This window comes from Lissotriton helveticus, chromosome 5_1 (genome assembly GCF_964261635.1).
Source record: "Lissotriton helveticus chromosome 5_1, aLisHel1.1, whole genome shotgun sequence".
NCBI lineage: Eukaryota > Metazoa > Chordata > Amphibia > Caudata > Salamandridae > Lissotriton > Lissotriton helveticus.
The window spans coordinates 129,952,482-129,967,911 of NC_136065.1; the positions used below are offsets into that span (position 1 = coordinate 129,952,482).

Genomic DNA, 15,430 nt, shown 5'->3' on the forward strand with positions numbered 1-15,430 from the left:
TTTTATAACAAATATTTGAAAAAGAGACAGTAGAAATGTGCATGTAATTTGACACTCCCATATTTGTCTTTTTTTTAATCAGAAACACTAAAAGTTCAATTTGCCAGAAGTGCAAAGAAGAGGATCCCAAAAATGTGGATGAAGGAAGTCTGTTGACAGAAGAAAGGGTAGGTTGTTTGATCATTTTCGGTTAGTTGTAATTTTCATTTCAACATGTGCTGATGATTGGGGGTGTGTGACGTTCTTTTGTCCGCAAAGCTTTGCAGAGTTTTTGTATTCTGCCATTCACACAGTTTGAAAAGTTACCCGGGTTTCTTCACCTATCCCCATGCAAAGCTTTTCATTCATTTTCGGTCTGTTAGAAACCAGTCAAGTCAAAAACAAGCCTTGGTATTCAATTGATCATACTTGCATATTGGTGACATAATTCCAGATTGAATGTTATGCCGAATCTTTCTCTGCAGTGCAGTGCTACCTTTTGCAGAGATTTCCTATGTTCGATTCTTGAACACAGTTGGAAATCTCCCCCTTGAGGTTTCTGACCTTTCATGGGTGCAGATGTGTGACTGAAATGTACAAAACTTTTCTAGGTTACTCTTGGAAAATTACTCCGGTGGCTGCTTTCCAGCTGTAATCCTGGACATTTTTTTGTGATTTCCATTCTTGCATGTGCAGATATACACTTCAATATAAACACAACTGGAAAACAACGGAATAAGTGCAAATTAATGTTTTTCTTACACATACACCGCTGCTAATTTCATGAGGTATATCCCTCATAAATTGCTGTGAAAGTCACATCACAATGTTTACACAAAAGGGGTAGTTTCTGACTGAGGTAGTAGGGTTCTTACCTTTCATTATCAGCTCATTTATTTTCAGTAAACACAGCACCTCAGACAACCAGCTGGCGATCCCCTGCAAGTATAGACTGAAAATTAGGAAACAAGTCAAAAAATCTTTGGTGAGAAACTTCAGAAAACGTTTAGTGAGGAAATGTATAATTTAAATGGAACAGCCAATGTGGGGCAACATTTAATCAGAATTTTCTTACAAAATTAAAAATCCCTTATATTTGTTTTGTTCACTATACACCTCTGATGCTGCCTGTAACTATATTGCTTTCTTCCAACTCCTAAGCGTAACCGGTAAGTGATACCCCAAGTCCTCACACAAACCACATGTTTCAAACTATCCCTTAACTTAACCCTAATTTATGGGGTATCGCTTCCAAAACGTAAGGTCCTAATCACGTGTTCCTCGGAGGGTGATACGATAATTATTGCACCCAGTTAAAACCGATACTGACGGTTTGGGATTTTCTAGGTGTGATAATTATCATTTATCACAATCTACCCCATTCAAACAGGACTACATATTTTGATTTGGGGACTTATGCACTAACATCCACCTTCCCAAGTACTTATTGGACCTCTTTGCCCTGTTAAATTTCAGTTGGACTGTCCTACTGAAATTTAACAGAAGAAAAGTTCTAGAGGTGTGGACCCAATAATCAGAGGCACTTGGAATGAGCCCTCAGGCTTTCTCCAATCCCAACAATATCCCTTATCCATCTGCAGTGAACCGGGGGAATTGACAAGGAAGTCCGGGCATTCCTGGGAGAGAGAGGCCAAGAAATTCTGGCTACCGCTCTTCTATCATGGGTGCTTGAGCCCCTATTGAGGGAAATTTCTGGGATTGACAGGTTTCCATGGTACCCCTAGGAATTCCCTTGGATATCGTCCTCGAGCACCACCCGCCATCTTGGGGTTGCCTCGGGACGCGTTCTAGCTCTCCTCCACTTCCGGGAGAGAGCTACTTAGTCCTCTCTCACCAGGATGCGCAGCGGACGAGCGCAGCGGGCGCGCGCCGAAGACGCGCCTAAGACAAGCCCGTCTGCGCCCTTCCGAGCCAGCTCCGGGCCAAGGGCCACCCCCCCTGTCCAGGTTGCCTTCCATGATATTACTCCTACCGTTTCCTATACCTCTGGTCAGCTAAGAGGGATGAACCCTGGATTAGGTAGGTCTTGTAAGGCGCTATCGCTTCCTAACGATCTTACTCCCATAGGGCCATCTTGCACGGGATGTCATTATACCCTCCCACTGCCTGTACCTGCAGCTAACCACACTGCGCATTTACCTCCAATTACCAGGGCTCCATTTCGCACTGGGCATTATTTTAAAGCTGCACTCATTAACTCTCGCTCCCTCCCCAAACATAGTTTATCTATCAGGGATTGCATTATCAACCAGGAACTGGATATTTTGTTCATCACCGAATCCTGGGGTGACGACGCCTCTGGCCCGGACTTTGTCGCTGCCACCCCTGAAGGTTACTGTGTCGTTAGACAAGATAGAACTTCCGGGCGAGGTGGGGGTTTAGCCATCATTCATAAAGATGCTTATCGGACAAAATTTGAGCACATTCCAACCCCTAACTGCGAAGCTATTGCGTTTGTTATCAATCTCACGCAGAAACAAGCTTTTAGAGGGACATTGGTCTATAGACCACCGGGCCCCCGAACAAAATTCTTAGCCGCGCTCGCAGAAATTACTGAATCTGTTATAGGATTCTTGGATTATACTATCCTTGGAGATTTTAACTTTCCATTGGAAGATATGGAAACCAAGGACACAGCCCAACTTATTACAGACATGCAAGCAATAGGATTGCAACAGTTGGTGAGAGGTCCCACACATGAAGCAGGGCACACACTAGATGGTCTGTTCACAAATAATCCAGGTATTGACCTGATAACAGTACTACCATTGGTATGGTCTGATCACCAAGCCATCATCTTCAGAATCCGAGCAGTACAATCTAACCCTCCCCAGACCAAAGCCCGGTCATCACTGGGAATACGAGCCTGGAAAACTGCAGATATTTTCCACCTCGCAAACCTCCTTAGGACTTCGGTCCCGGAAAGTTCTTATGATCCTGAAACTCTGTCCACTGGCTTTCAGGAATGGTTACTAAATGCAGCTAATCAAGTGGCACCTGAGAAATCTTACTGCCCAAATAGAGCTACACCATCGGCCCAGTGGTTCACAGAGGAGCTGCGTCTCCAGCGTCAATATTGTAGAAGTCTAGAAAGACGCTGGAGAAAGCATTATAGCCCCTCTGCTAAGCAAACTTATAAAGATGCTCTGGCAATTTATAAGAAAGCCATCATCACTCAAAAAAACACATTTTTTACTGGTCAAATTGAACAAGCCCAGAACTCAGCAAGGATGCTATTCCAGGTCGTGAATTCTCTCTCTACTCCTCCCACTGGCTCTGCAACTGAGCATTCTCAGGAATTCTGTAACTCGTTGGCCAATTTCTTCACCACCAAGGTCATGGATATTTACTCAATTTTCCCTCAGTTACCGGCGGAAGTTAGGATGGAACCATCCTCCCACTTGGCTGTGATCCATCCTTCTTTTTCTGGTTTCAAGCCAGTAACAGAAGATCAGGTCAGCATACTTGCTGCCAAGATCAAATCAGGCTCTCCGCTTGATCCATGCCCTCCTGATATAATGAATCAACTCCACAATACCATCTCTCAGCCGCTCACCACCATTTGTAATGCCATCTTTAAAACAGGCGTCTACCCGGAGATCTGGAAGAAGGCCATTGTTAAACCTTTGCTCAAAAAGCCTTCCTTAGACCCCACTGTCACGGCCAATTACAGACCCATTGCTTGCCTGCCCTTTCCCGCTAAAATCGTAGAGGCCATCATGACCCAGCAGCTTTCAGAGTTCATTGAACAACATGAACTTCTGGATGATACACAGTTCGGTTTCCGGAGGGGACACGGAACCGAAACAGCGCTGATAAAGGCCTCCGATGAAATCAGAAACATCTTGGATTCGGGAGGAGCAGCAGTGCTCATTCTGTTAGATCTCTCGGCGGCCTTTGACACGGTCGACCATACCATCTTGGTCGACCGTGTCACAGCCCTGGGGATTAACAATCTGGCCAAAGATCTTATAGCTTCTTTTTTAGCTAACCGCATACAGGCAGTTAAATTGGGCAATTATTATTCGTCGACTTCCAAACTGCCATGCGGGGTCCCCCAAGGATCGTCGTTAAGCCCTGCGCTTTTTAACATTTATGGTGCAGATTTGGCAAGGGTCATAAAATCTCACGGGATGCGCCTAACTATCTATGCTGATGACACCCAACTTGTGTTGGCGGTGCATAAGAACGGCCCAGTGGTGGCAGCTAATTTTCAAGAGGGGATATTGGAGGTACAAGCTTGGATGCACAGCAATTGCCTAAAACTGAATGCGGAGAAAACGGAGGTTATGACCTTTGGTAACATCTCTCCTGAATGGTCCCCGATTTGGTGGCCTACTCAGATGGGTCCGCCTCCGGTCCCAGTTGCAAAGGTCAGGAATCTTGGAGTGATCTTTGATAAACATCTGTCCTTCAAACATCATGTAAATAAGGTTGTTTCAGTTGCCTTTTTTACGTTGAAAAGGATAAAAAAGCTGCTACCGTACTTGCCAGCATCAGCTGGAAAAACACTGATTACCACCTTGGTGTTTTCCAAGCTTGATTACGGAAATGCCCTCTTTTTCAACACGCACAAATATATTCTGAACAAGCTTCAATCCGTTCAAAATATGGCAGCCAGAGTCGTCCTCAACATTCCAAGGCGCCAGTCCACCTCGGCAGCTATACGCCATCTTCATTGGCTAAGAGTGGAGAGCAGGATTAAATTTAAGGCATTATGTATTGCCTATAAGGCCATACATCATACCGGCCCGAAATTTCTAAGAGAGGCATTTCAGCCATATACCCCTATAAGGAACCTAAGATCAGCAGCCAGTTGTCTACTAGCTGTTCCCCGAACAAGAACCGCCACCTGGGGAGACAGACGCTTCTTAGTAGCAACTCCTAGATTGTGGAACTCTCTACCCTCACACATCAAAACTGCTCCTACTCTCATCTGTTTTCGTAGGGCATTGAAGACTTGGCTCTTCAACCAATAGGTTTGTGCTTACCACTGTATCTTAAAGTATCATACTGCGCCTAGACACCCTTGGGTAGTAGCTGCGCATTAAAAAATTCCATAAAATAAAAAATAAAATAAATAAAAATATCCGTCTACACTGCAGAAATCCACAGAAATGTGGGCGGAATCCTGCAGATTCCCCAGGGCTACAGGTCTCTGCAGAGCTTTAAGTGGGCCGGGTCTCACCAGTGCTGGGCACCAGCAGTTTTTTAAAGGGGACCTCGAAACAGATCTCTATCGGGCTCGTTTTGTGCCCGGGCACAGACGGTCCGTTTTTTTTTCGGACTCCAGTGACAGCAGGCACATTCCATGTGCGGGTGCTCACACTGCTCACTTCTCACTAGTGAAGTTACGTCATGACGTCATGCCAAGTGAGCGTTCTAAGGGAAGGGAATTAAAGAGAGTAATTTTCTCTCTGGATGTCCCTTCTCTGTTTTTTGAAACTCGGGAGCAGCAACATCGTTGTGGTGTCAACAGGTCTTTAAGTGGAAGCTTTTTCAATATTATACACAAGCCAAAGTTGCTGCTTATTTATCTTATGCAAGTAACAACCATTGACAAAGCCAGCAGTCCAGACTTGTTGTAGGTATGATGTTACTTGTTGCATCATATATCTGGATGCAATGACAGAAACAGCAAAATACAAGTCGGGCGGCACACTATGCTACGCACAGATTTTTAGCTTACGTGTTTTATGCCACGCCCTTAATTACATTGGCCACGCCCCTTTGAGAGACCCCCCAGTTTTTTCATCCCACTTACAGCCCTGGGTCTCTGGCAGGGGGAGTTTCTGCCAAAGGGGACAAGGACATCTGTATGTCCGTACTTGGACATCTGATGCCCTCCGCCATTCTTCTATTGAGGCCGAGGGGCCTCTAAAATTGTGGGCAGTTACTCCTGGCTACTGTGCATTACTACAGCGGTACAAATGGCGCAGTGACTTTGTAATATTTTGCGTGGCTCAATGGTTAGAGCGGCAGACCCTGATGCAGAGGTCTGGCCCGGGACCAGGGTTCAATTCCCGCCTCGGCGGTTCTTGGACTCAATTTCCCCGGACCTGATAATTCTCGCCTCGGTGCCTAGTCTAATCATGGGTCCCACTCTGTGACTCCGGGCAATAGCTTGCTTAATCTCCACAACGGCCCCAACAGCGCTTGGATGCCTGGCTGCACCTTGGGGGTGCCCAGGAGTGGACACTTCACAGGGAAAAGCCAGGATGGGTTCCACAGCGGTATGAATACAGCGCTACGAGACCTCTGGGTAGAAGTGCGCTATATAAATACAAACACATTTACATTTACATTTACACAGTCCTCGTTTCTTTTGAACGAATTCACAATTTTTTCTAGTCCCACAACCTTCGTGTCTGATGAAGTGCTGGGGACTTTCCAGTCTTATTAAAACGACTGCTGATGTTTTACGTAGTTTTATTATGTGTCTCTTTACAGAGGAACATCCTGTCCCTGTTGCTGTTGGTTTTTTATTAACTCCACTTACTGAGAAAGCTTTTGTTATGAGTGAAAAGGCTGTGTTCATATCTCACGCCACACCATCTGGTATTTATTTTTCTTACAATAATTAGGTGTTGTCTTTTCCATGAAGGTCTGCTCTCATGTTCTCTGTGTCTTTCTTTCAGTTTAGGGGTTTGTATTCATACTGGTCCAAATAAAAGGATTTTATTTATTGTGGGTGGGGAAGGTGACTTTTACTGTACCAACAGAAGGAATAAAAAGAATACATAGCACATCTCTTGGTGTATCCGGGGCATAAGTCTGGGGCAGATGTGGGTGGATGGATCCACCCTACTATTTTTAAAAGGGGGGGCGCCGCCCCTCTTAGCCTGAGGCCAAGGGATGCTGAGAAGGTTTGTGTATTGTCACCTTGTTCCTTCCCAGCGCGCCTGCTCCTGTTTTAAAACACTGTCTGACACCACAGCACTTGCAACGTGGTCTCAGGGTGTTTTAAATTCTCCTTCCCACTGACAGCGCCCTCTGGCTGCGAGACAGGTCCAGCAGGATGTTACCTATGGATCCCTCACCTACACACCATTAACCCTTCCACTGCTGGTGCGGGAAAGGAACGTATTCACAGACAGCATAACAATTTTTACTCAGCACTCCAAAGTAAGTTACAAAAGCAATACAACTCCACAGATAATATGAATCCATTGCCTATGTTTCAAAAGAAGACAGTAAAATAGGCCCATATGTAGTTATTATTCAGTTCTTTATTTCTTATCTTCTCATAAACATTTTTGATAGTAACCATAGTCAATGCGTTTTGTCCCCCCTGAGACTTCTTCAGGGCTCCTTCCACTCACATTTTGCAATGTCAAAACAATGTGTTTGGTCCTCCAATGAGGTAAATTAGTAATCAGATATAAAGGTGAGCTTTCTGTAAAGAACATGCAAGATGATGCATTCATTTGTTGTTCTTGTAAAGCGCTTGTGCAGTAAGGAGGCAGGCCTAGAATCAGTTCAAAACCGGCCCTCAGTGACAAAACCGGCCACCATGGTAAAAAAAAACGCCCGCGCCCCTGTGGCCCACCGGGGAAATGCCCAGTGCCGTCCACAGCTATTCCGGCCCTGATGGAGATTAAGTGATTTGCCCAGAGTCACAGGATGTTGAGCCGACGACGAGACTCTAACCTCGTTCCCCAGCTCTGGAACAGCAGCTCTGGCCATTAGGCCACACCTACTCCCCACTTTCATGGTTGGTAGTTGGTTCTGTTTTAGGCAGTGCTAGCAGGAGAAATGGACTTGTACAAGCTGCCTCCTGACGAGAACCCCTTCACTTATTTTTTTTACAAATTAACCACTGCCCAGAATACAAACCTGACGTGTTATGTCAAATGTTTTAATGTATCACAAATACTTGCCTTTAAGTTGCAATATCATCGCTGATACCAATTTCATTGTTTCCAAATATAGATGACAGCATTAATAGCATATACCGTCTTAAGCAATATTTGCTTTCTTCAACTTTATATGTATTTGTCAGTTATACATATTTGCATGTTTATAAGTGCATGGATTATGCTTTAAATGTCCACTGGTACAAAGTGTCCACTGCTTTGAGGTCACAGATGAAAAGTTGATATAAATGTGTCAGAACCCATTCGGGCATGTATGATGTTACAACGCGATCAAAATGATCGCGGTACATCACAGCGCATCTTTTACAACGCAAGTCGTTACCACGACTTGCGCTCTAAGGTGCTAGACTTAGGAATAGTAAGATTTACTAAATGTAGTTGAGCTTATATAGCGCACAGCTACCCGCAGTGGGTTTCCCGGCGCTTGCTTAGGGAACCCTTCCTGGTATTCCCCTGTGAGATAGCAGGGTATCCACAAGGTGAAAGTCAGGCGAGGGGCCGTTGTGGAGATTAAGCAAGCTATTGCCCAGAGTCGCAGAGTGTGAACCCGTGAGTCGAGGAGGCACCGGGGCGAGAATTATCGAGTCCGTGGAATTTTTTAGCCCAAGACCCCGCCGAGGCGGGGAATTGAACCCTGGTCCAGGACCGATCTCAGCTTCCGGGTCTGCTGCCTCTAACCCCTGAGCCACACTTCTCCTACTATACCAACTCCAGCCTACGTACAGTAGGGAAGGTGTTGGAATAGTAAATCTACTATTCCTTAGTCTAGAGCGCCCTCCAGCGCAAGTTGTGGTAACGACTTGCGTTGTAAAAGACGCATCGTAATGGCACCGCAGTGTTTTGACCGCGTTGTGAAGGATGTTTACCCCCATTCGGTGGCCACTGGGCAAGCAGGAGGTACTGGGCACTAGCATGTTGGGTAAAATCTTTAATCACCACTGTCCCAGGGCCAGACTTGCTGTGGCACTGCCAACTGAACACCATATTTGCACCCTTCCAACACTAGACCATCCGGTAAGCAAGGTGGGCAGCCAAAAGGCTTCTAAGAGAGGTGGTGTGGGGGCAGAGACTCAGAACTCAACAGCAAACCAATAATGATGGTCCAAACTGACGATTATCTTTTATAAAAGAGAAGTGCTTCATTTGACCAAATCCAAATGTCAGACAGAGGAGCATGCCAATGGGCACAGGGTTCTAAAACAGGGACTACAGCAAAACCTGGCAAAAACATATCAGGCATAGAATAATCTCACAGGTGCAGGCATAGCATAAGCAGGCATGTATGTCGATGGCCTGTAGGCCAGTCCTTCAATGCCCCAGTCACAGACAAATCCCACCTAAGCTTTTCCTAAAACCATAAGCATCCCAGTGCCTGCAGCGCACAAATTCTAGAAGGCTGGAACTACCAAGGCATAGCAAACGCGAGCTCCTCAGTAGGAACTACCAAGGCATAGCAACAGCAACAGTAACGGCTGGTGGTGTGAGTGCTGCGGGGCGGAGCAGGGTGGGGTAGTAAACTAAGGCATACGGCCGAACAGAGGAGAGTAAACAAATAAATAAGTCAAACAAATTTCATTGCGCGCGCTGCATCGCATTTGACAATGCAGCGCGCACAATGAAATTCGTTTTATTTATGTATTTGTTTACTTACCTCTGTTGGGCCGTATTCCATAGTTTCCTACCCCCCACCCTGCTCCACCCCCGACCCGCAGCACCCCCACCACCGGCTGCTACTGAACAGCGAAGTCCTCAGTAGGATCTACCAAGGCACAGCAACAGCGAGGTCCTCAGTGAAAGACGCTCACTATTGAGTGTGAGTGTGACAGCCCTGCCTACCTCTAATATCGTTGGGATGCTCTGTGTAGATCACAACTGGCTAGCTTATGGGGCTGCAAGCTGCAGCGGTGGAACAGGCCCAAAGTAAAAGCCCCATTCTGAAGCATATGAAGAGCTTACTCTCTGGGGCTGGGGACTTCTTTGTTGTTTTCTGCTCCCTGCAGAACCAACATAGGATGTTGGGTGTCAGGCACAGTCTTAGGAAGCCACAGATACTGCCACAGTCTTTTATTCTCTCCTTTTCCTTAATTAGTAGAGCGCACAGGTTGTGGTTTAAGCAGTGATCAGAAGGAATGTAGACTAACTCCAGCAATGGGCTCAGCTCCTGTGTCGCTTCATCTTCTGCTTGGTTACAATTCTTTGATTTTGATTTTAGTAGTGAGCAGGGAAACCTAGACCTTCACTGGGGTCCCCTGATTCATTCCCACTATAGTATGCACTTCTGGGCACAGTGGCGGTGTTCCTCTGGGCAGTCACTTCTGCAGGGGTATCTGCAGTTGCGTTCTTGGAAGGTTAGGCACGCTCTGGGAACAAGGCAGGCTCACAGTTTCCCGAGTTCGAGTGATGCTTTCCATCCTGGCATTACCCTCACATCCTTGCATTCAGTATGGACATGCACTACCACTTATGTATGGACGTCCGCACAGGGCATAGGCACATCACGGTAGCCAAAATATAACTGTGTAGGCTGGTAGGGACAAGAAAGAGACCTGTAATGTATGCTGCCACCACCACTCGTTATGTCCCAGTAGTCTTGTATCCTAGGAAGGCACGCCTGGTTCCTCCCTGTCATGCGTGCTGGGCATGGCAGAACAAGGAGTCGCCAGGTATTGAATAGCAAATGAGGTTAACAGGAAATGGTGGCCACTCATAGCATGCCAACTAAATATCTCAACACTTCCTTTACTGCAACAGCAGACCTGGCTGTCTGTTCTTACAGCACCCTACAAGGCAGCAAGTGGTGGCAGCAGCTACATGCAGCAACAGTAGCTACCTCAATACCAGAACTCCCACTGAGAGACAGAAAACCCTGAGCAGATAGATAGCCTTGATGCCTGGATTGCTGGAGACCTGTTGGCTTTGGAAAGGCTTTTTTCAGCTGCTCATGTCAAGACATGAGAACGTTGCCACCTTCTCTCCTCAGAATCCAACCAGTGGGACAGAACATTGAAGCATATGGAAAAAAACATCTGTCATTTGGTACTGCATGTTTTATTAGCCCCTATGTTTTTCTCCATTTACAATGACTAGAGGTGGTGGGAACAGGAGGAGCTTCTGTGAGGTTGAATAGTCAATGATCATTGCGTTAACGGTGACTGCTACATCGAACTCTCAGACTAAGCGTGCAACTGGAGCAAGTTAAGCTACTACTACACCAGGGCCTTGAAAGGCAGCATTAGCTGCATGCGGCAGCAGCCTGGAGTCCAGCCACCAGTCACCAAAAGTCTGCTTGAAACAAAGAAAAGTGCAAAAAACACAGTTGATGGACAGAATGTAGAACAATGTCATACATTCACCCCAGTACAAGGATCTGGGCCTAAATCCATCGTTTTTTTGCACTCCACACCACCCTGGGTTAGACACTGGCTATATGCAAATCAGCTCTGACCCTGTGCCTCATGGGAACAGTTCAGTCCGAACTACCAAGCCATGTCTTTCCCAGACCGGAATCAAGCATCCAAGGACCGGTTTCTGGCTATCAGCCTTCATCAGCCTGAATAGCTTGACTCCAGTGGTGTGGAGAGCCTGGGACTCACGTCTGAGCATACCCAGCCCACTCCGCGTGAAAATTGCAAAAAACACAGTTGATGGACAGAATGTAGAACAATGTCATACATTCACCCCAGTACAAGGATCTGGGCCTAAATCCATTGTTTTTTTGCACTCGACACCACCCTGGGTTAGACACTGGCTATATGCAAATCAGCTCTGACCCTGTGCCTCATGGGAACAGTCCAGTCCGAACTACCAAGCCATGTCTTTCCCAGACCGGAATCAAGCATCCAAGGACCGGTTTCTGGCTATCAGCCTTCATCAGCCTGAATAGCTTGACTCCAGTGGCGTGGAGAGCCTGGGACTCACGTCTGAGCATACCCAGCCCACTCGGGGTGAAAATTGCAAAAAACACAGTTGATGGACAGAATGTAGAACAATGTCATACATTCACCCCAGTACAAGGATCTGGGCCTAAATCCATCGTTTTTTTGCACTCCACACCACCCTGGGTTAGACACTGGCTATATGCAAATCAGCTCTGACCCTGTGCCTCATGGGAACAGTCCAGTCCGAACTACCAAGCCATGTCTTTCCCAGACCGGAATCAAGCATCCAAGGACCGGTGTCTGGCTATCAGCCTTCATCAGCCTGAATAGCTTGACTCCAGTGGTGTGGAGAGCCTGGGACTCACGTCTGAGTATACCCAGCCCACTCGGGGTGAAAAGTGCAAAAAACACAGTTGATGGACAGAATGTAGAACAATGTCATACATTCACCCCAGTACAAGGATCTGGGCCTAAATCCATCGTTTTTTTGCACTCCACACCACCCTGGGTTAGACACTGGCTATATGCAAATCAGCTCTGACCCTGTGCCTCATGGGAACAGTCCAGTCCAAACTACCAAGCCATGTCTTTCCCAGACCGGAATCAAGCATCCAAGGACCGGTTTCTGGCTATCAGCCTTCATCAGCCTGAATAGCTTGACTCCAGTGGTGTGGAGAGCCTGGGACTCACATCTGAGCATACCCAGCCCACTCGGGGTGAAAATTGCAAAAAACACAGTTAATGGACAGAATGTAGAACAATGTCATACATTCACCCCAGTACAGGGATCTGGGCCTAAATCCATCGTTTTTTTGCACTCCACACCACCCTGGGTTAGACACTGGCTATATGCAAATCAGCTCTGACCCTGTGCCTCATGGGAACAGTCCAGTCCGAACTACCAAGCCATGTCTTTCCCAGACCGGAATCAAGCATCCAAGGACCGGTTTCTGGCTATCAGCCTTCATCAGCCTGAATAGCTTGACTCCAGTGGTGTGGAGAGCCTGGGACTGACGTCTGAGCATACCCAGCCCACTCGGGGTGAAAATTGCAAAAAACACAGTTGTCTAACCCAGGGTGGTGTGGAGTGCAAAAAAACGATGGATTTAGGCCCAGATCTTTGTACTGGGGTGAATGTATGACATTGTTCTACATTCTGTCCATCAACTGTTTTATTTGCAAAGAAAAGCCCCCAGCAGACAGTCTGTGGATCCTCCATAAAGATCCCTTTGCCATTGCTTTGTTTGTTTTCTTCTGAGATGGCTGCAGCACCAGCTGCATGTTTTTAATTTGTTGCCCTTCTGGCTTCCACTACCTTTGTGAGGCATTAATTAAGCTGAGTTTCCTTCATTCACCTCATCAACAGCTCTGTGAGGTGAGAATGAGTAAGGTTTATCAACCCAGTGTCATATTTGGTAGATATTTTCTTCTTGTATGCTGAATGTGGTGTTGTAACTCTTTAATCTCAGTATTGTGTGTATTAAGCAGCACAGCGGGTTTGAAGATGGCGCGGGCTAACAAGGGAGCCAGTGGAGTTACATTAGGGAGGGGGTGATGTGATCATATTTCTCCAGGCCCTGGGTGAGATGTTCTTTGGTATTTAGGATGCCCCTTAGGGCTGCCAGTGTGCAGTCTGGAGGGGCATGGAGTAGGACATTACCAGATGCAGAAGTACAAGAGCTTGAAAAGGATTTCTGAAGTCGGTTTTTGGAAGTAACAGTTTAACTTTCTTTAGTAGAGCAAGCCGGTTCAGGCTGTCTTTGGGGTTTTTGCAATGCGCTCCTCGAATAGCAATCTGGGTTGCGGCACCTGTTGTGTTGAGGTCAGAGGAATCTCTACTAAGGACCTGACGGACTACACTCTTTCTGCTGACTTCTAGTAACTACCTGTGGTGCTGCACCTTTATTCAGCTTCCAACACGAGAATGGAGGAGCAGGTAAAGAAATCACTATTGGGAAAAAAGAGACAGCTACAGCATAAACACTAGAATCCTCCTAATGAGAGGTCTATTAATACCAATGGGTGTGGTACTGACAATAATGTCTAAACATGCAGTTAGAATTTTTGAACTATGGCAACCCTGATATGCTGGACATTCTTGTCATGGTGGTGAGCAAGACTGCCCACCTCTATAAAAATTTGCTCTGGCATAATGGCAGTAATCCTTGACATATGTTAGGTACTATTGGAAGAGTGGCCTCCCACCATTATTATAATGCTCGGAGTGATATCATGTTGACAATTTCTTGAGCATATTGTGTGCGTTCTTTGGAGCATGCTTTGAAGCTTGTACGTATAAAATGTTGGTAAATCTTTGAATATTTATCAAACTGTGCTCCTGCTGCCTGAAGCCTTGGATCCCAAGAGTGGTGGTACCTGTATGCACTTATGCATTCACTCACTCACTCATTCATCCATTCATGCATACCCTAATGTATTCAGCTATCCATCAAAGTACTTACTTCCTCAAGCAATCGCCTACCTATGAACTTTCTTGCCCTGTACATATCTTTTACTTACGTATACATTCATCCATCCATGCACTCACTTATCCATCCAACTATTTACCCAGTATTGCATTCAACCACTCACATATTAGCACAACCACGCACACAAACTTTCCAGTTAACCACATCGCTGCGGCGGCTATTCCGACGCAGCGCTAAGGGGGCGGGGGGCCGCGCGGCGGGCCCATGCTGGTGACGGAACCGCTCCGTCACCAGCCGCGGTTGAGCTGTGCTCATGACGGAGCGGTTCCGTCATGGCCCCGCCCGCTTAATAGAACCCGCCGCGCAGGCGCGTCGGGCGGGCCATGACGGAACCGCTCCGTCATCAGCACAGCGCCACCGCGGCTGATGACGGAGCGGTTCCGTCATCAGCACGGAAAGAGTTAATGAAGGATCACTTTCGCATATAGCAGGTCAAGCTTGATTTCTCCTGATGTGGATTCCGATTGTTTGGTCTGCATCTCGTGTCTGTAGCCAGAAGAAGTGACCAGGCTGGACCTGAAAAGCTCGACTGGCCTGGCAAGATGTGAAGCACAATGATGCAATATACTATGTGGTATCCCTGCTCTTTGAGAACATAAGTGCAGAAGCACCTATTTTCTTTCAATGATGACTGGGAGGGATGAGCTGCAATACAACATGAGTCATCTTAAACTCAGCTTTAGAAAAATGTTTATACCTTTAACCCGTTGGCTGCGCTGAACGTTCCGCGCTAGTGCAGAACGTTCTAAGAAACGGGCGGGGCCGCTTCGGCCAACGGACATGCGCAGCACTACCGAGGTAGTGCTCGCGAGGACCGTTGCCTGACAGCAGCAGCCAACGGGTTAAGGAGGCATGTAAACACCTTATACCAAAGGAGTTGTCACACGACTGAAAAACTGCAGCCTGCAGTGTATTCACTCTTGTCCTGCACTCACACTGTGCAGTGTCAAGGATGTTACAAATGCTTAAGACAGTATAGGTCAGTGGAGTGCATAATCAGTGGAATTTAGAGTCGAATTTACAAGTGGATCAATGCGCCTTAAACTAAAATATCCCTAAACTGCCCCAGCACACAGCCACACTGACTCACTGATGCCATTGACTGCTAACTCTGCACCTCCAACATTCAAGGCCAGCTCAGGACTGTTACACGGTTGTGGCAAAGTCTATGACCTATGACCCCCAT

The 15,430-nt window shown here is 46.7% G+C and overlaps 1 protein-coding gene across 1 annotated transcript in view; it reads left to right on the forward strand.

Annotated features, from left to right (window-relative positions):
• Positions 1 to 15,430, forward strand: part of TRAF1 (TNF receptor associated factor 1) — a 227,475-nt gene that overhangs the window by 37,731 nt on the left and 174,314 nt on the right. Inside the window, exon 3 of the mRNA XM_078641876.1 lies at positions 83 to 167. Within this exon, the coding sequence (XP_078498002.1) occupies positions 83 to 167 (85 nt within the window). The remainder of the gene's footprint in view (positions 1 to 82; positions 168 to 15,430) is intronic.